The 19,755-nt window shown below is 42.8% G+C and overlaps 3 protein-coding genes across 7 annotated transcripts; 2 read left to right on the forward strand and 1 right to left on the reverse strand.

The window, feature by feature from the left end:
- The first annotated feature begins 211 nt into the window (after positions 1–211).
- LOC124858342 lies at positions 212–2,402 on the forward strand. 2 transcript variants are annotated; one of them, XM_047350342.1, is made up of 7 exons: positions 213–460; positions 567–747; positions 881–1,022; positions 1,119–1,265; positions 1,354–1,547; positions 1,645–1,769; positions 1,861–2,402. In XM_047350342.1, exons 4-7 carry the CDS (start codon positions 1,212–1,214, stop codon positions 2,283–2,285), a joined length of 798 nt encoding a protein of 265 aa, XP_047206298.1. In that variant the 5' UTR covers positions 213–460; positions 567–747; positions 881–1,022; positions 1,119–1,211; the 3' UTR covers positions 2,286–2,402. The 2 variants fall into 2 exon arrangements, with proteins under 2 accessions (XP_047206297.1, XP_047206298.1); XM_047350341.1 differs by having other exon boundaries at positions 212–460; positions 881–1,265.
- A 1,707-nt stretch (positions 2,403–4,109) lies between these two features.
- buc (bucky ball) lies at positions 4,110–7,215 on the reverse strand. 3 transcript variants are annotated; one of them, XM_047349251.1, is made up of 8 exons: positions 7,093–7,215; positions 6,989–7,020; positions 6,750–6,902; positions 5,215–6,663; positions 5,085–5,144; positions 4,540–4,629; positions 4,395–4,466; positions 4,110–4,320 (listed from the first exon to the last, which is right to left on the reverse strand). In XM_047349251.1, exons 2-7 carry the CDS (start codon positions 6,999–7,001, stop codon positions 4,435–4,437), a joined length of 1,797 nt encoding a protein of 598 aa, XP_047205207.1. In that variant the 5' UTR covers positions 7,002–7,020; positions 7,093–7,215; the 3' UTR covers positions 4,110–4,320; positions 4,395–4,434. The 3 variants fall into 3 exon arrangements, with proteins under 3 accessions (XP_047205207.1, XP_047205206.1, XP_047205208.1); XM_047349250.1 differs by having other exon boundaries at positions 6,989–7,188; XM_047349252.1 differs by having other exon boundaries at positions 4,565–4,629; positions 6,989–7,186.
- Positions 7,216–7,902: 687 nt separating this feature from the next.
- kbtbd2 (kelch repeat and BTB (POZ) domain containing 2) lies at positions 7,903–17,866 on the forward strand. Of its 2 annotated transcripts, XM_047350165.1 has the most exons (5): positions 7,903–8,097; positions 9,627–9,683; positions 10,402–10,925; positions 14,171–14,336; positions 15,637–17,866. In XM_047350165.1, exons 3-5 carry the CDS (start codon positions 10,753–10,755, stop codon positions 17,194–17,196), a joined length of 1,899 nt encoding a protein of 632 aa, XP_047206121.1. In that variant the 5' UTR covers positions 7,903–8,097; positions 9,627–9,683; positions 10,402–10,752; the 3' UTR covers positions 17,197–17,866. The 2 variants fall into 2 exon arrangements, with proteins under 2 accessions (XP_047206121.1, XP_047206120.1); XM_047350164.1 differs by lacking the exon at positions 9,627–9,683.
- Positions 17,867–19,755: the final 1,889 nt, after the last annotated feature.

The raw sequence follows: 19,755 nt of genomic DNA on the forward strand, positions 1-19,755 counted from the left end.
CTTAAAAGTGTCCTTTAATCACTGGTGAACTTGATTACAACTAAACACGTTTTACAAGCAGCAGACTGCGTGTTAAAACCGTTACATTCAACTCTCCTGAAGTTCGGTCATATTTGCGACTTTCCTGTCAGCTCTATGAGTTTTATAGATGAGTCCTTATTTCTGACTTTACGTTACAAATCCAATTTTACCACGTCCAGTTCTCCACCTGCGTTTGTTCCCTCCATCCTGAACGCAGGTGGAAAACATCGAGCAGAAGCACTGTTCGCACATGCCGATCTCAGCCATTTTCTGTGATGTGCGACGAATCGAACAACAGAAAAGGAAATAAAGAATTTGTCATCCTAACTAGACTCTACGATGAGGCCACTCTGCAGGTCGTTACAAGATTCATGGAGATGCCTGTATGCAACGTGGGAAATGCAGAAAATCTGTATGAAAAACTGAGTGAAGCACTAAGGTAAGGGAACTGCACTGTGTTGTTGACGTGTGTAATAGTTTGCATGTAATTATAACCATACGTTTTGTCTAAGTCGTTTTATGGCATTTCTTTCTGTTATCCATAGAAAAAGGGGCATCCCATGGAAGAACCTGATAGCCTTTAACTCTGATAATGCGAGCGTCATGAAAAGCAGACACAACTCTGTTATCAGCAGATTGAAACAGAACCAGCCCCACGTCCAGGACCTCGGCTGCATCTGCCACCTGGCACAGCTGGCCACTGGCTGTGGCATCAGAGCAGCCCAGGTACCGGTGGAAAACATCCTGGTGGGGATATACACCCACTTTGATAAAAGGCAGATGCAAATAAATTAAATAGGACTTCTATTTTTTCTAGGTCTGCAGTTAATATTCTTATAAACATTTTTCTATCTTTCAGTGCAAAAAGATGTGAACTCTACAAAGGGTTTGTAGATTTCACTGATTCAGACCACCTGGAGCTCTTCAGGTACTGCAGCACCAGATGGCTGAGTCTGCTAACCTGCATCCAGAGAGTGTTGAACCAGTGGGATGCACTGCAGGTAAGGATGGTAACTCCAGCAGATATATACACAGTTAACTATGCTAGATTTCCATTTTAACCATGAATTGCCACCCTGTGTCCATATGTACTGTAGGCCTACTTTAACAGTCATGAGGAGGTGGAGAGGAGTGCCAAAGTGCGCGATCTAGCAAGCCATCTGCGTGATCCAATCGTGAAGGCTTACTTCATGTTCCTGAGAGCTGCCCTTAAGCCTTTATATGAATTTAATATTGTCTTCCAGGTGGGTGTCAATCATATTGGATGAATTAAATATGGTTGTACTTATTGTAGCCTTTTTATTACAGTGTGACCAATTATATTTTCTTCAGTCAGAGGCCGTGCAGATTCCTCTGCAAGAGGATCCTGGGGTTCCTCATACCAGCATCGTGGGTGTACCTCTCAAGGAGGTGGAGTATGGAGAAGGACATCAGTTGGCTGATGAAGAGCTCTTTATAGGAGCAGAAACAAAGGCATTCATGGCAAGGAAAGAGCTCCCTGTGTCAGCGGAGAAGAAAATCTTTCAGTGAGTATATTACCCAGCAGTTATTTAATTATATCATCTTTTCACAGTATGAGATTATAGGCTGTAGTGTTTTTTGTTTACTCTTATGCTGTTGTAGATCTGTGAGAAGATTCTATGAAGCAGTGCTTCAGAAGATGTTCTCCTTTCCTCTTGACCATCCACTCCTGAAGGACATGAAAGTGCTGGACCCTGCTGCTCGCCTTGACATTACTCCAGGGACAGGTAGATGTTAGAGTCAGTTCCTCATTGATTAAATGAATATTGCATGGTTTAGATCTGCAATTTTCAGTCAAACACTTGTTTTACATTACAGTGGCAAGGCTAGGGGCCCTTTTCCCTCAGTTGATCTTGAGTGAGGATAGGCTGAGAGAGGAACTCATTGACTACCAGGTGACAGATAGCAAGCATCTCCCACAAGAAGACAAAACTGACAGATTCTGGGGTCTGGTAGGGAAAGATGTGAGGTTCAGTGAGCTGCCAAGATTAATGAAGGCTTTACTATGCATTCCCCACAGCAATGCCAGTTCTGAAAGAGTGTTCAGTATGGTAAGAAAGATTGTTACAGAGAATAGGATGTCATTAGACAACAGCACGGTTTGTGCTTTACTGTCATGTAAAATCAACCACTCTGGCCCAGGCCACAAATACACTCCATCCAAACGAGTCTTAAAGGATGCAAAGTCTGCAACAAATCTGTATAATAAGTCTTTAGTGAATGCCAGAGAGCCACCTGAGTGAACATGAGAAATTTAAATAAAATGTGTAATGAAGACAAAATGTAAATGTTTAACCTAAAGACAAGCAATGTATATATAAACTGAAAATGTGTTAAATAAATAAATGTGCTTGAACCCCTTTTGTGTTTCATTTAGGCTCTGTTATAACATAGGAATGTCCACAGCATTCAGTGTCAAGAAAGGTAGGCTTATAGTCTGTTAGTGGTTGACAAGTGGTTATTTTAGATATCTTGTACACCTGTGCTAAAATACAAGGGATACTGGAGCTTGGTCGGGGTAGTGGGATGGCTCACAGCGGTCCCCAGAACATTTCCCTTATTTTCAAATCCAAAACTTGACAGGTATGTTTATAACAAAGTCTCAGTTTACATTTCCAAGGACAATTGATCCTAGTTTATTTTCCCTCCTATTGTTTAGCTCCCGCTCCCGTTCATTTTTTATCCTGTACCGTCCCAATCACGGGATCTTTACTGATGCTGTCTCCCGTCCCGCGGGATTCCCGTGACCCGTGGGACTCCCGAAAAAATGTCAGCCTCTACCCTAGACCCTTCTCGAGTTCAGAGGTAACAAAGTTATCTAGGAACAAACCATCTGCTCTTCCTGAGACATCACCCTAAATGATGGGTTTTAATCATTAAACTTCTGATGATGGTTTTTACAGCTTCCTCCTCTAACACAGATGTTCTGAGGAGTGAGGTAACCTAAAGGTCATACACTTTGGAGCACTTAAAAGAATTTCCATTACAAGTTACACCAAATCAATTATTAGTCGACATTGGTGTAGGTAGATGGGACCAAATGGAGCCGTGATGGAGCCAATTAGCATCTACAACCAAAAACATTAGTTGTTTAAGAACAATAATCTTCATTTTAGAAACTAAAAAACAGTCTGAATAATTCAAGAATTCCCAGTTGCAGCTGAAACAGATGACAAACCAGGAATGGTTGATAGCTTCCTATGCTGCGATATCTTTCAAATTAGATAATACCCCTGGGATTTACAAACCAAACTTAATCATGTTCTTGTTCTGAACTGAGGCCCAAGTTGGCAGGACGTCCATACTTCAGTTTACAGTTATAGGGACCTTTCTGTTAAAAAACAAAAATTACCCATCTAGCCAGTTGACTGTGGACTTCTAGCTCCAACATAGCCGATAGGAGTTTCTAATGGCATTTGAAATCACAATTCAGACACAAGTTAGACCAATGATTAAAGATGTCTGTTTATTCAGGGTCATGGAGGGACTCACTCCAGTAATAAGTGAGACAATAAGGACAAGAAACCTAAATCTTCACTCACAAACCTGTACCTAAAGGCAATTTAAAATGACCAACTAAAGATTGGTATAGACTCTTGGGCCAACATGGAGCACCAATAGAAAACATTTCCATGAAAATACAAAAGTCCTGACTGATATTTGAGGGAACTGTTCTGACCACTATCCTGCTCTGCTCCAAGATGTGCTCCCAAATGTAAAAAGAAACATTTGGGAAAAAAAGGAACAACAAATCAACCATTTACTCAGAATGTGGAAGTTTATTCTTAAAAGGTTTTGAACTAATGGACCACGGGCATTGTTTTAGAGCCAGAAAAATCTTGCTTTTGAATCATTATGAAACACTTTCTTTCACAATATTTCTCCTTCAGCTCAGCTAAATTTGATTTTGTAGCTTGAAAACTTGGAAATCTGTAAATATACATTTGAAAAAACCAATGCATGTCAGACTTAAATGCACCATTACTACTCCTACTTGTTAATGAATTTACATTTAAAAAAGGAGAAGTTGTGATAGGTGTTTTAGAACAGAGGACCCACAACAAAGCTTAAATTGTTGTATTTTTTATTGGACTGACCCCAAACAGTGGCATCTACAACACTATAGCCCCATTTGTGAGATCAAGTAATCTTTAGTGCAAGGCAGTGTCACTGCAGATTTTTTTTTTTTTCTTTTATACAACTATGCTTCTTGTGCAGTGCTTTTCACCTGGTGCTCCAACATCTTTTCCCTCGACCTTTTTCACCTTTAGGGGGGACCTGAAAAAACAAAGAAGCGGTAAACTTAATCTAAATAAATGTTCAAACTTTCATTTGGAATGATTGCGACCTACAGTTCAACGCGTTTTGTTCAAAACTCAGTCAAGGAAAACGTCAACATCTCGGTTCTCCCCTCACTGTAGAGCCTGAGAAAAACAAATTAACATTTTACATTCACATAAGAATGATCAGAAGTAACTACTCAATGTAAAGAAATACCTCTTTCCCAATTTAACCCATGCACCTCATCATCGTCTTCATGATCATCTCTAGGCCTGTGGTACATCAGTTTCCACTGAGAGCTCATTTCTGTGCATTTTAGTTATGAGGAAAAGATTGAACTAAAGATTAAAGATGTTTTCATCAATGCTGCGAAAAAACTTTTGACTAAAATGTTTATCAAATGTGTGTCAGCAGTAGGACAGATCATTCTATCAAACTGAACAAATAAGTCCCTCAGGGATGTGTGCTTAGTCTGTTGCATTTTGCTCTTAAACATGACAGCTCTGCCAAATTCAGTATGAACCAACTCAACAGGTTATGTTGTGAAACCAGCATGATGGCCCTCAAGATGAACAAGGAGGTAAAACAGCTGGTCAGGTCATGTGAGGACAATGTTTAATTGTAAAAATTAGATTGTCAACTTGGGGGGAATACAGCTGAACATCCCCTTCTCTGCATAATCAGTTTTTCTCTAAAGAGTCTCAGCAGCACTAATTAATTTGGCATACACTCATTCATTTTGAGCTGCAGCCAAATCTTACCTTGTCGTTGCAGAGGGGCGGCATGTCTTCTACGAGGAGTTACATCTCTGCAGAGTCCATCTGTGAACAAATTCATGGATCATCTGCGTTTTTCCTGAATGTTTCGGAAAGATAAAAATTCTCGACTTACCCTGACATGTTCTACACTGCAGCTCTCTGCTGTCCAATTCTTCTGTTTCCATTTCAGCAGCCTCCTGCTGACAGACTTCCTGACTGTCTATCTGCTTCATTGGGTCGGACAGCTCTTTAAACTGGCCTTTCTTATACCATGGTTTAGTTGCATGTCTTTGGACAGTTTGAGCTTTCCTGGGTACAGAATGCCTCCTAACAACCACTCTAATTGGCTTCTCGCACCCTCTACCATATCTGCCTTCCTCTTCAGAGTCTCCTGCTTCACCATGATACACCTCGGAGCCATGGACTTTGCGCCTGCTTGTCTCTTTTTCCAGCTTTCTCCCACAGCAAGCACAGACAACCCTATTTGACTTTGGCAACCATACATCCTCTTCATCATCTACAGCCGGAGGAGATCTGTCAACAACTGCCGAAAGCCTACTGCCGGGATACATGCGCTTCTGGAAGAGATCCGTGTCATCCAGGTCTGTAGAGAACATTTCATCCCTGGAAGAAAGTTCATCCAAAGATGGACTGAGGACACTCACACGCTCGTGCGTAGTCTGCATCGGAAGGTAGTTGTAGCAGTAAGATGTAGCTGGGGATGAGAGGTGTGCTCCTCCAGGAGTTAAAACACCGTCAAATGGTAATTTGAGGATTTGGTAGCTTTCATTGGCTTTGGCTTGATCACAGGAGGTCCCTGCATCTTCTGCCTTTAAAACTTTATCACTATTTTTAGCCTTGGTAAGCACCAGCTGACTGGAGGGAAGTGAAGATATAGATTTCTGGTCCTTCTCGGCATCATAAATTGGAACACTTGAGTCAATCACTAAGATATTTGATTGAATATCTGTGACCTCTTCTGTTTCATGTGAGATAAAGTGTTCGTCTGGTGCCGGCTGATGAGGACATTCTTCGTGGACAGAGGAGCTGTCAAGAGGCAGCTCCTCCTCCAGTCTTCCTGTCCAGTCTCCATGAGGGCTCAAAGAGTCCAAAATAACTTGGCTGGACTCGCTGTCGTAAACCGCCGCAGTGGAGTCAATTGAGGTCACACCTGGAGACTCCAAACCGCCATGATGAGTTTCTGAAGGCAGTGGGTGACCCTGTTCTTCAGTTTTCTTTTCCTCTACAGGAGAAAAGATACCAGAGGATTGAGAGGTAACGCCAGAGTCCAGCTCTCGGTCTGTGCTCTGAAGCTCTGTGGCTCGGATTTTATCCAAGCACTCAATGAGCTGGCATATGGCATCGCTAGGGTCAGTCTGAGCCCCTGAACAAGCAGTCTCACGACGCAGCTGAGGCTGTGGATGGTGCTGCTGGCGAGGTACATCGCCCCAGGCAGAAGCTTGGAATCTAGGTTCAAACATCCGCCTGTAATCCACAGGATATACCGGAGCATGTGGTAAAACAAAGCCAGGGTACGGCATATAGGGGTAAGGAGGCAGGCTGGGGCGGCCAAAGTTAAAACCTATAAATAGAAAATAAAATGCACTCAGATTTCCTGCAGCATTCATCCACTGAATGCAACATCTACATGTGTGAATGGCTAAATACCTGCAGACATCCCAAAGTGGCTGTAAGGATTTGTAAACTGCCAGGGCTGGTAGAGATAATAAGGTTGAGAAGGTGGTTGAACAAAGAAAAAAGGTCTGGGATGGGGACTTCTCTGAGCTCCACTGCCAAATGAGGGAGTCTGTGTGCTTGGATCTATGGGAAGGGTTCAAAATAGCAGTTTTAAACCACACTTAAACAAGTTAGTCATTGAATTTCAAAGTAGCAAAAAACCTTTTTACCTTCCATTTTCATTCACGTTCTCGCTCTGACTCTAGGAAATAAAACACACAAAGGGATGAAAAGAGATATACACCCCTACGTTTCAAAAGAATTAATAAATTACTTTAACAATATCTTCTTGACCAAACAGCAGTAGGAATCAGTCGCTTTTTCAGGTCCAACCGACATTTCTACTGTGCAAAAAACCGAACCGCTGCAGCCAATCAGTCATATAAGAAACAGCTGCTGCTCCATGCTGCCTTCAGGGGTAATCGGAAACTTTGTTAAAATAAATACAAATATTATCTGGATGACAGGCCTACTGATGATGAAAACATGCAGACATATTTTTTTTAAAAGATCTTCATTAATTTAGACAAATGGTTTGTTTATACTATACTTATACTATTGGTTTTTGAACTTTTTTATCTTACCGCCATTTTTAATTGTTTTTAGTTACAAAAACAAACAAAATACATTTTCTATTAAAAACAAATATGACACAAGAAATATATATAGGATTTATACTCTGTTTACTTGATCTAGTTTAAGTTGGACTAATTTTTAAATAATTTCCCAACAAATTTCAAATATTTAATTATTTTAATAAATAAGTAAGACTTTAAATTAGATAGAATTGTGATACAGTATGGATTTTTGTATCCTTGATTTTTGTTTTTAAAAAGTCTAGTTGTTTGTTGTAGAATTAGTCCAGTTTGGAAAATAATGGTTAAATTAAAAAACAATTCCACCCAAAAAGTATTAAAGATGTTAATTTGCCATGACGAGTGTATGTACACTTCAGGTGTCCTTCACCGCTGTTGTGTTTTAATCTATCCTGTAGAGGGCGCCATATCTCCGCCCCGCCGTTGCTGTGACTTTCTCTATCCTGCAGAGGGCGCCATTTCTCCCTCCAGCAGGACAGGTCACTGAGTTTGAGTGCAGTATCCTCAGTTGGCCTCTGTTCTTTAGAGGCGCCTGTGATGCGCTAAGACGTTTGTCCGCTGCTCGACGGCGACTCATAACATTCTTTACCGTTTCAGTTCGACCTCAAGACCCCAGGTAGTCATCGTACCGACGAAGAAAAACATCGGGACGGTTCAGTGTGTGGACCCCACGGATGCTCAAAGTAAGGAATCTGGGATATTTTAGCTTGCTGCAGATGTTTTACGGAAAAGGGGATGTGTAGCTCTGTTCGTTCTTAGCTGATGCTGACTGCTCTCCATGTGTTTTTTTTTTTTTACACCAGAAACTTTTTGTCTGTAACACGACAGCTGAGATAGTGGGATCAGACTATTTACTACCTAAAAACCTGACTATGTGCCTCAACGGGTACCCGTTAAACGGCCCCGGCCGGAACTGTGCAGATAAGGGAAGCTACAGCAACCATGCTAATGCTAACATGCTGTGAATCAGGCTAGCACCGCTGGTTCAGTTCTCATCGTTTAACGTTTTTTTTCCGCTCAGATAATGAGAACCTCTTGTATCAAACGTGATATTTTATCTAAGCACATCTTCTTATCATGTATTTTATCTTAACGTAGTCAACTTAAACAGCTTATTTTGAGCAGTGTAACGTGCTAAACGCAGCTAATTAGCTTCGGGCTAACAGAACATGTTAACGGTACGGATTCGCCTTTAGTTCAATATAAACCGGCTGGTTAGCAGAGTTAGATGGTGAGCATGGTAACTGTATGCATTGCAGAGCTGTTTTTTATGAATCTAATGCGTATAAACTAGACTGGAGTCTGTTTATGATTCGAAACTCAAACCAAAAGCACATTCAGTTTTTAAGGAATCCTAACATACGTTGATCGGCTCTCGTTTAAAACCGGGCAACACCTGGGAATTATTCTACACAGTTAATGATTATTTTGAAACGAAGTCTGTATTAACAGATTGAGATACCATGAAACATTGATTTTGTTTAAGAATGATCTAGGAGCCTTTTGTTTCCTTAAATCTACATCAGTTAGGTTATGACACTGTTTCAAAATCTCAACTCTTAGACCTATAACACCAGCCATAAATTTTCTGACAAAGTCAAATTTCAATCTGTTACCTATAAATAGGTGCAGCAGTGAGGTCAAGCTCTTGTGGACCCCTAGCAATAAAAGGGAGAAAAATTGTATTTTAAAGAGCTAAAATAATTCAGCCCGGGTTTTACAAGTCTTAGAGTAATTTAAATGTCAAAGTAAAAAAAAAAAATTACAAACGGGTGAAAATATTTTTTTGTGTGAATAAGTTACGAAGTTTAGGCTAGAGACAGACCCGTTTTTCTTTTTCTTATGAGCGACGTCCATATTTGAAAATCAGGACCGCCCATGTTTGTTTTCAATTCAAATAATTTTTAGTATTTTCTACCTGTCAAATGTGTCCAGGATCACATTTTTGTCAGCATCTTTGTCTATGAACCATTTATTCTTGAAGAAAATAAGCTGGCTGAGGCAGCAGCTTCTTTCTGCTTTCATAGCCTCAAATGTTATCATTAAGGAGGATTTAATAGTAAAATCATCAGCAGACTTATTGTAAAGGATTCTTGCATCAGACTGTTGTAGCATTTAGGGTTGGAAATCGTAGAGTTTTGTTCGGATGTTTGGAAGGAGCACTGTTTGACTTACTGTCAAACGCTGACGTGATCACATTTCCTGATTACAGATCTGTCTTTGCTTTCTTACGAACTTGGACACCATGAGTTTGGTAACCTAAGTCCCTGTAAGTTAAACAGTCTGCATTTTCCTTCAAACTCTCCCTTCACCAGGTGTCTGGCTCTTTGGTGGTAAGGACACCAGTGGGTGACCTGTTGGTGTTTTAGGACAAGAATTTACTTGAACTGAGACCCGTAAACAGTTTTTTACTCAACCGAGGGTGTTTCGTTTTATTTCCTTTGTGGATATTTGTCCTTGTAGAGAAGTATTTTCAATGACTATGGAGGAGAATAGTCATTAAAATAGTAAACGTTCATGTACAAATAATTGTAATTTTTTTATTTGCATCCTATTTTCATTTATTGTGGTTCTGATCCTCATTTAATTCTGCTGTGTGTTTTAAAACCTGACAGATTCTGGCCCTTGATCAAAATATAAATAATTGGAAGCAATATAAAAAATTTTTATGAAGGGACTTAACCACAGCTTCTTACAGCAGACCACCAGTAGAGAATAGAGCATTACTTTAAGTCGTTGGTCAGCAGAGCGGACGCAGAACATCCCCTTGGTATGTATGAACTGATGTATAGTTGGTACAAAATGTCCCGTGTTAGACGGCTCCATTTCAAACCTGATAAAAGTCTGGTCCAAAATAGCCAAAAGTACGGAAACACTAAAAGACGTTTTTCAGACAGATCTGGATCCTGGAAGCAGATGTAAGGGGGCGTTTCTGTTTATTTTACACTAACTGCTTCCACTTCTTGTTTCTCTGCTGTGTTTTTCAGAGAAACTTGATGTGACTGTGCTGCGGCAGGAGTCGCCTTCTCTACCTCCGATCCTCCGTGCCTCACTGCATGACTTCAGATGACAGATAAACGTTTGCGGAGAAACCTCATCCTCACCCTGGATCCCCCTCTTCTTGTGGACTCCTGACGACGCACAGAGTTTTCCTTGACGTTCCTCCATCAGCTCAGCACCAGTTTGGCACCTCCACCTGGACCAGTGGAGGTGTGGAGGACCTGCCCTACGTCTACCCTTCCAAAGAATACCCTTTATTTCCCTCTTGGTTGGTTTGAGTCCGGTTCTGCCGGCCGTGTGAGTTTTCAAAGCTGGGGCGTGATTCATGGGATGCAACCATGTCGGGTCTCAATGAGCGCAGGCCGGTCAACACGGACTACGCTGTCTCCCTGCTGGAGCAGCTGAAGTTCTTTTATGAACAGAAATTACTGACGGATGTGGTGCTGCTGGTGGAAGACACAGAGTTCCCGTGTCACAAGATGGTCCTGGCCGCGTGCAGCTCCTATTTCAGGTGAGTGGGATGCTTTTTTTAACCACTTAACCTCTTCCTGGTTGCAGAAGTAGAACGAAAGCTCTGCTCTGCACCAATTATTCTCTTCCTGGTAGATGAAAAAAAAAATTGCACTCCAACCAAATGAAGTAATTGCTACCAGACGTTTTCCTTTGGTCCCTGGGGAGGCCTCATTCATGCACTCAGCATTGCATAATGAAATGCGTGCTCGACTGTGGCTGTGACAGAGCAGCAGCATTTACTGAGGGAAAGGCCCATTTGTACGCGACAGCTGAAAATCTGCTGCATCATCTCTCGGCTGCATTTCAAGCGGCTTTGTGCCTCCGCCGCAGCCTCCTCCCCACACGCTGTTTGTCTGGTGTGAACACGCAAAGCATTTCCCCCTCAGGGTGTCGAGGTGTCGCAGCGCTTCTGCTAAACTCCTTCCTCCTGCTGCTTCCTCTCCATCCTCTTCTGCTCTCCAGCCACGCTTCTCTTCATGGGAAGAAGGGTTGGACTGCAAAGGCGGCTCCTCTGGAGGGAAAGTCTGGTCACGTAGCTCTTGTTAATAGATGGAGAGGAAAAAACGGGAGGGGGTTACAGGGGTAATTCTGCACGGTTGCGTAATACGGCCTGGCAGGTTTAGCCTCTGTTGTGGCCAGCACGCCCTAAAATTCTTTGCTGTATTGTTTAAAAAAGCACAGTTCTTCATTTCAATTGCTTTTTAAATTTGCATTACCTAGAAGTAACTGAGATCATTGATAATTTTCATAACTGAGTCATATGCTAATGCTTTTCTGGATTTATCCAAATGTTATTTTATCTATAACATTACAGTAAAGAGAAGGTCCTTGTGCTTAAAGGTGAATCTCAAATGTTGAGTTTGGAGGCAAAATTGATGAAGTCTTTTCCAGATGAGTCGATTTGCTTTATTAACTAATAAATAATTATCCAACATCTGGTGGATACATCATGTCATAATAAAAAGATGTTTCCAACCAGAACAAGGCCAGAAATCCGATGAATTATCTGTTCTTCATGGTTTGCATGAACTGGAGCAGATATCTGAAGGTCAGGAGGAACGGGAGCTTTTAGATGGACTGCTGAGAATTTCAGCGCCGTTCTTGTGTCGCCTGGGGAAGTCAGAAATATGTTGTCTGTGGAGAATGATTTCTAACTCAGACTTCATTCCCTGTCCCACATCTCTGTCAGCATGGTGAACATAATTGAATAAGTGTCTTCAGTGTGCTTTTAATTATGGTTAGATGTGCAAAATGGACACAATTCCATCCATTCATCAAAGCCACCGTCAGTCCTACCGTCTGTTTGTCAATGAAAACCATCACCCCGTCCACTATTCTGTCAGTCTATATGTCTGTTGGCCCATCTGTCAGTACGTTTACTCATCCGTCCGTCCATCTATCCATTCATTAGTCGGTTCATCCATCCATCTATCCATCCAACAGATCAACCAACCAGCCCTCAATCCTGTCATCGTAAGGCAGTTCATTCATATGTCGATTTGTCAATCGTCATTAATCTGTCCATATGTCTGTCAGCCTATCTATTAGTCCATTCACTCATCGGATCATCCATCCTAATCCGTTTGTACAACCAACAGGCAGCCTGTCCATACATCTGTCTATCAGTCTGTCTCTGTCCTTCCTTCAGTCCTTCTGTTTCGGTCCATCCTTCCATCTGTATGTCTAACTGTCTCTCCGTCCTATCTCCATCCAACCATTACTCGGTCCTTCCATCTGTCCGTCAGTCGGTTTATGACCCCATGTTTTATTCTGGTTTCTGATGGAGGGTTTCTCTGGTAAACACCATTTTCACAACTTATGAAATCAACAAAAACAAAAAATAACATCAGTTGCCAAATGTGAAGATGGGCCACTGAGAGAAACATCCTGTAGCAGTTAGACTTCAACTTGGAAAAAGACACTTTCATGGTAAAAATATAAGAAGCTGATCTAATGAGATGTTTATGCGCTGGGACTCGGTGTGAGTCAGTGAGGAAGTGTAGGAGGGTCTGCTGAGTCAAGGCCCGCTCTCAACTGCACAGTCGGCCCACAAATCCAGGTGCTTAATGTTTGTTTGTGACCCAGTGGTTGCATCAAACTAGTGAGGACTAAAAACCTGAAATGACTTGAACCAGTTTGCTTCTGAAACATCTGAATCATTATCTGCCGATCAGTCCGAGGCTTTCTTCACAGCAGAGCTGCAGACTAAACATTCGTTAGACTCTTCTCTCAAATTATTGGCTGTGGTTTTGGTGCTTTGTTCTGATGTGTTTTGGATCAGCTTGTCTGATGAATGTGCAGAACCAAACACTTCTTACCCATCCCAGAATCAGTCCAGTCTGCCATGACGTCAGACTAAAACCAGGACTCCAGACCTAAAGCCAGAAGATAAAATATAATTTAGTGGGAAACATTTGGATGTGAGGACTAAGCTCAGCTCCAGAATCTCATATTCACACCTGCAGCAACGAGCAGGTCTTGGTCTCTGGCATCTTTGTTCTGGTCTTGGAGTGCTTTGCTCTTCTACATTTCCACGTTAGATTATGTTGGACGTAGGTGAAGTGACTCAATCAAATGCACAAAACCTCTTCCTTAGAGCTGCAGTTTTCATTTTGGGATTTCGTTGAATGAGTAACTTAGAAAGTATCCAAGTAGTTCAGAAAGGTGCTGTTTCTTTCATCTGTTTAGGCTCAGTAGTTTCTTGGTTGTTCACAGTGTGGATGTCTGTGTAAAATAACACGAACACCACGGTGGTGTTTGGACTCCAGCTGCGGCCACTTCCAGGTACCCAGGCTCCAGTTGGGAACGTTGGCGAGTTTCCAGCTGTCATTAAGAGGTTCTGTGTTTTTTTTTTTAAACAACAACTTTGGGTTGTGAAACAGCCAACATGACCGGGTTTGCAGTTGCTTCATCCGTGTAACACGCCAACATCTGTTCTGACTTGTACCCGTCTTTGAGTTTTTACACTGTCAGAAACCAGTTTTTATTACTTAATTTTGAATATATATTCAAGTAGAAGGACCGAGACATGACAGTAAACTTTATTTCCTGGTAAAATGGTCAAATTTGATAGTTATGTTAGAAAACTCAAGTTATGATCCTGTGCTGAAGATAAATAGATCACCAAACCCCAGTATGATTTCTAACAGTCAGACATTTAAATGTTACATTAATTCTTTGTTTAAAACTGTTGGTTTTCTGCGCTTTTGACGACAGTTTTTTTCCTTTCCGCTTCCTCTGCAGGGCGATGTTCATGAGCGGCCTCAGCGAGAGCAAGCAGACCCACGTCCACCTGAGGAACGTGGACCCTGCCACGCTGAAGATCATCATCGCCTACGCCTACACTGGCCACCTGGCCATCTGCGACAGCACTGTGGAGCCGCTCTACGAGACCGCCTGCTTCTTACAGGTCAGTGAACACTCGTCCCAAGTTACTATGAGGAGATGATGTCAGATTATCTCTGCATGGTTTCATCAGAAGTCTTGCAGTGCCTTGCAAAAGTATTCACGCTCCCGGTAGTTTTTTACATGTTGTTAAGTTACCGACAAAAACTTCAGTATATTTTATTGAGATTTTATGTGATAGACCAACACTTCATTGGAAGCAAAATGACACATGGTTTTCCTTTCATGACATTGGACATCCTCCGGAACCGCACATCCCAACATGAAATGTGGTGGTGGTAGCATGATGCTGTGGGAATGATTTTCTTCTGCAAGAACAGGGAAGATTTTAGTACCTATCTGACCAGAACACCTTCTTCCTTTCTGTCATCAATGGTTCTCTTCAGCTTCTCCAGTGCTATCATGGGCCTCTTGTAGCATTAATCAGAGAAACAGCTTTGTCCAGCCTGTCGGTTCAGGTGGACTTCTTTGTCTTGGTACATCTGTATTGTAATGTATCTGGTCCATCCTCTTTCCATGTTCAGATGAGTTTGAGATATTGTTTTAGAACCTAACCCTTTAATCTTCTCTACGTTCTCCCTGACCTGTCTACTGTGTTCCTTGGTGCTGTTTGCTCACTAATGTTCACTAACAACCCTCCAAGGCCTTCACAGAAAGACTGTATTTACACTGAGGTTATATTACACACAGGTGGACTCTGGTTACCAATTAAAAGACTTATAAAGGAAGATTGTTGCACTGAATTTTTAGTTTTTTTTCTTCCTTTTCACAAATGTACACTAGATTATGTTGGTTGACTACATAAAATCCCATTAAAATACTGTATATTGAAGTTCATGGTTTTAACATATTGATTTGTGACTTGCAGACAGTTTTACGTGCTCAGTTCATCTTATAATTTGGCTGAAATTCTTTGCCCAACGACATACGTTTCTGATGTCAGTAAATGTTGTTATGGTACAAAATAGTTAACAAAGAGCCGAGTGCTCAACCTTGAGTAACACCACATTACCCTTTTTATAAATGGTACAGATCAAGAGAATGGCATAGTCAAAGTCCAGACCTGAATCTGTGGAATGACTTGGGTATTAATAGTTATGAATGTTCATCATTCAGTTTTATAGTTTTTTGCAAAGAAGCAGCACCTCAGAAGACTCGCTGCTGTATGGAGGGCCGAATACAAGTGAAGAGCACGCTTCCAACAATTTAATTATTGAAAACTCCCGGAGAGCCATGCATTGTTTTCCTTTTACCTTGTCTGTCGTCTAAAATTTCAATTTGTGATTTGTCTCTGTCTCATTCAGGTCGAAGACGTCTTGCTGCAGTGCAGAGACTACCTGGTGAAGAAGATCAATGCCGAGAACTGCGTCCGCATGCTGAGCATTGGCGACCTCTTCAGCTGCAGCGAGTTAAAGCAGAGCGCCAAGCGGATGGTGGAGCACAAGTTCCCCAGAGTTTACCGACAGGATGCCTTCCTGCAGCTCTCCCACGAGCTGCTCATAGACATCCTGAGCAGCGACAACCTCAACGTGGAGAAGGAGGAGACAGTGCGCGAGGCGGCCATGCTGTGGTTGGAATATAACATGGAGGCACGGTCACAGCACCTGTCCTCTGTTCTGAGCCAGATCCGCATCGACGCACTGTCGGAGGTGACTCAGCGCGCCTGGTTCCAGGGTCTGCCGCCCAACGACAAGTCTGTGGTGGTGCAGGGCCTCTATAAGTCCATGCCCAAGTTCTTCAAGCCTCGTTTAGGCATGACCAAAGAGGAGATGCTCATATTCATGGAGGCCATGTCAGAGACCCAAGCCGAGACCTGCTTCATCCAACCGTCTGTGCCTACGACGATAGTGTGTTACAGCCCACAGGCCGAGAAGGTGTACAAGCTGTGCAACCCCCCAGGAGACCCGCAGAAGGTGGGGACCCTGGTTACCCCAGACAACGACATCTATATTGCTGGTGGTCAGATCCCTCTCAAAAACTCAATCGCCAACCACGGCAGGAGCGGAAAATTACAGGCCGTGTTTCGCTCGGTGGATAGCTTTTTCTGGTTTGATGCCCAGCAGAACGCCTGGGTGCCAAAAACCCCCATGCTCTGTGCCCGCATCAAGCCGTCGCTGGTCTACTGCGACGGCTACATCTATGCAATCGGTGGCGACAACGTGGGAGGAGAGCTGAACAAGCGCACGGTGGAGCGTTACGACTGCGAGAAGGACGAGTGGACCATGATGAGCCCGTTGCCCTTCGCCTGGAACTGGAGCACCTCGGTGGTGGCGCACGACTGCATCTATGTGATGACCCATGACCTGATGTACTGCTACTTCCCTCGGGCAGACACCTGGGTGGAGATGGCAATGCGCAAGACGAGTCGCTGCTTTGCCTCCGCTGCCGCCTTTGGTGACCTCATCTTCTACATCGGCGGTCTTCATGTGGTCAGCAACTCCGGCATACGCATGCCGACCAGCACCATCGACGGCTCTTCAGTCACCGTGGAGATCTACGATGTCGGCAAGAACGAGTGGCGCCTGGCAGCCAACATCCCGGCCAAGCGCTACTCGGACCCCTGCGTGCGGGCCGTGGTGCTGCTCAACTCGCTCTGCATCTTCATGAGAGAGACCCACATGAATGAGCGAGCCAAGTATGCCATCTACCAGTATGACATGGAGCTGGACCGCTGGTTCCTGCGGCAGCCCGTCTCCGAGCGGGTCCTCTGGGATCTGGGAAAGGACTTCCGCTGCGCCGTAGGAAAACTTTACCCCTCCTGTTTGGAGGAGTCTCCATGGAAACCGCCGACATACCTCTTCTCACCTGACGGAGGCGAGGAGTTCGAGGTGGACGGTGAGCTGGTGACCCTCCCCCACGTATAGCTCCCATCTCCCCCCTCCAAGACGTGGCGAGTCTAACACTGAGGGGTGAACATAAGGGAGGGGGGAGGGGCTACTGTAGCGTTAAAGGGTCTGAGGTGAGGTCTCTGGAGGGATCGCAGGACTCATGAAAACACATTTGGAGCAAATCGATGCCCCTCAGATAAAAACACGTAACCCGACCCATTCTTTTGGTTCTGTTTTTGTTTTATTTTGTCGGTGGTGACATCTGTTAGATTTTATGTCGGTCATACTGTTTCTACAATGTGATAATCTCAATCTAATTTTGTGATGAGGAGGATGATGATGCACTTAACTGGTAAACCTTCTGGTTAACGATAATGGAAACTGTACCAAAATCTCTTGTGTCCTCTCCTCTAGTGTCCTCTCCTAGTCTCCTGTCCTCTCCTCTCGTGTCCTGTCCTGTCATCTCCTGTCCTCTCCTCGTGTCCTATCCTCTCCTGTCAAGAAATACTCCACAGAAAATCAAAGATCACTCAAACTGGATAAGGAATTAAAATTTATTTAAGGGACTTCCTGTTGAAAGACTTGAGTTTTGATAAATATTTATGCAGCTTTAATTAAATAAAGTTTGGAAAGGATGGATCTGTGGAGTTGAACTCCTTCAGGTTTATCATCAAAGACAATAAATTGGTTTGTTTTTCGGCTCTGAGTCAGTTCGTATCCTCGTGTTGGCGTCTCATCTAAAGCATTCACTGATCAGGCTTTTCCTTCCTGATACCGACTTTTGATTTTGTCTGACTGATTTGTTTACCTTTAGGTTCTTTTATTAACATCGTGGTTTATGATCCTTCTATAAGGGAAGTAATTAAAAGAGGGTCTTCAGTGATCTGTCCCTACCTTTATCGGATTTTTATGAAACTCCAAGCAGCACCCGCTGTTGGTCGACGCATTTACAGGGCGAAAAGGCCGATAGATTGGTGCGTCTCTAATCCGGTCCCCTCCCAACATCCATTTCATACCTGTAAACAAAACAATTTCACATCCATCCATAGAAACCTCGCAGTCGCAATATTGCAATAGTTGGATATTACCAGTATTATTCCTGCGAATCCAGTTCCACTTGCCTGTAATGTTTTTGGCCCGTTGGATAGACGATCACTGCCCTCCATGCCCACATTTGATGATTAGTTTTAGTGTCAAAGATGAAGAGTGGTTGGGTTAATTATAGTCTGTATCATTGCATCATGTTCACCAATAGTATCTATTTTTGTAGAATGTATTTCAACCTGTTTTCCATTTATTTTGGTTGTTCTACCAGTTTGAGCCCCTTTACTCCGATGAAGGATGACAGATTTTGACCCCCAGAACAAACGATAACTTTATTGGAGTTATTTACCTGCTTCCTAACAGTGGAGTAGGAGCATATTATTGCCCCAGTAAACTACCTATTTCATAACTGTACTGGACCATCGCTTATCAGTTTATTCTCCCTGGTGGGAGATTTTAGATTTCCATTGATTGTGGTTCTTGTCCCCAGTTGGGTCAGTTGGTACCTAACAAGTCTGACTGGTTCTGACCCCTGATCCTGCTGGTAGATTTTATTGATTGGAGCCATATAAACACTTTCAGTGGACTATGAGTACGATATAGAAAATTAAAGCTTCAGCTTTGACAGCGGATACAAAGTGACCCCATTTGGTGCCTAAAAAATGTCAGAATCGTATAAATCTGGCCGTCCATTCATACTTCCTGTTTCCACACCGAAATCATTTCATACCAGCTTCTTATTCTATAGTTTTAAGTATTTCCATAAATTATGCGGCTATATAGTCTCATAACATTTTATTTATGGGTAGATCACTTTCTGAACACTGCATTGCATCATGTTTTTGTTTATTTTGGTTTTTGTTCTCATTTGTCAGTTGAATGTCATGAAATGACCCTGCTCAAACCAGAATGACTTGGCGAACCTCCTGCTGGTAGATCTTAGGTTGGTTGACGAATGGAGTACGAACTGACGCATGGTCGTTATGAAATGTCCTCCATGATGTACCAGAAACATTGGATCAAAATGAAGTAAGAAATGGTTGCATGAAATGTTTTTTTTTTTTTTTTTAAACTCCTTAGTTGTCCAAGCTTCCCTCTAATGAACTTTGATTTTTAGCGGAGTATTCCTTTAAAAAAATAAAATAAAAACCGGCATTTCCTCAAAAGGCCTCGCAGATGGGGGCAACAGCAGCTGGGGGTCTTCCGGAGGGAGAACGAGCGACGGGTGGAGGACGTTTGATGAAGAGGGTGGCTGCAGGTCCAGCCACTCGTAGCCTCACCTCGCCCCAGTTGCTTGAAACTCCGCCTCTCTGCACACAGGTCTTCCACACAACCAGCAGATCACACCTCAGTCTGTCTGTCGTCACTTTGTTTCTTTCTCTGCAACCAACGCAACTCCACTCGCAGTACGAACAGTTTCTGGGCTCATGCATTTTTTTTTTTTTTTTTTTCTAAGCTGCTGAATTATATAAATATATAAAAACTATATTTTTCATATGTTTAAAACGGCTGTTTTAGTGTGGAAGGGATGAGGGGGGATAACCAGGTCTA

Source organism: Girardinichthys multiradiatus, chromosome 21 (genome assembly GCF_021462225.1).
Source record: "Girardinichthys multiradiatus isolate DD_20200921_A chromosome 21, DD_fGirMul_XY1, whole genome shotgun sequence".
NCBI lineage: Eukaryota > Metazoa > Chordata > Actinopteri > Cyprinodontiformes > Goodeidae > Girardinichthys > Girardinichthys multiradiatus.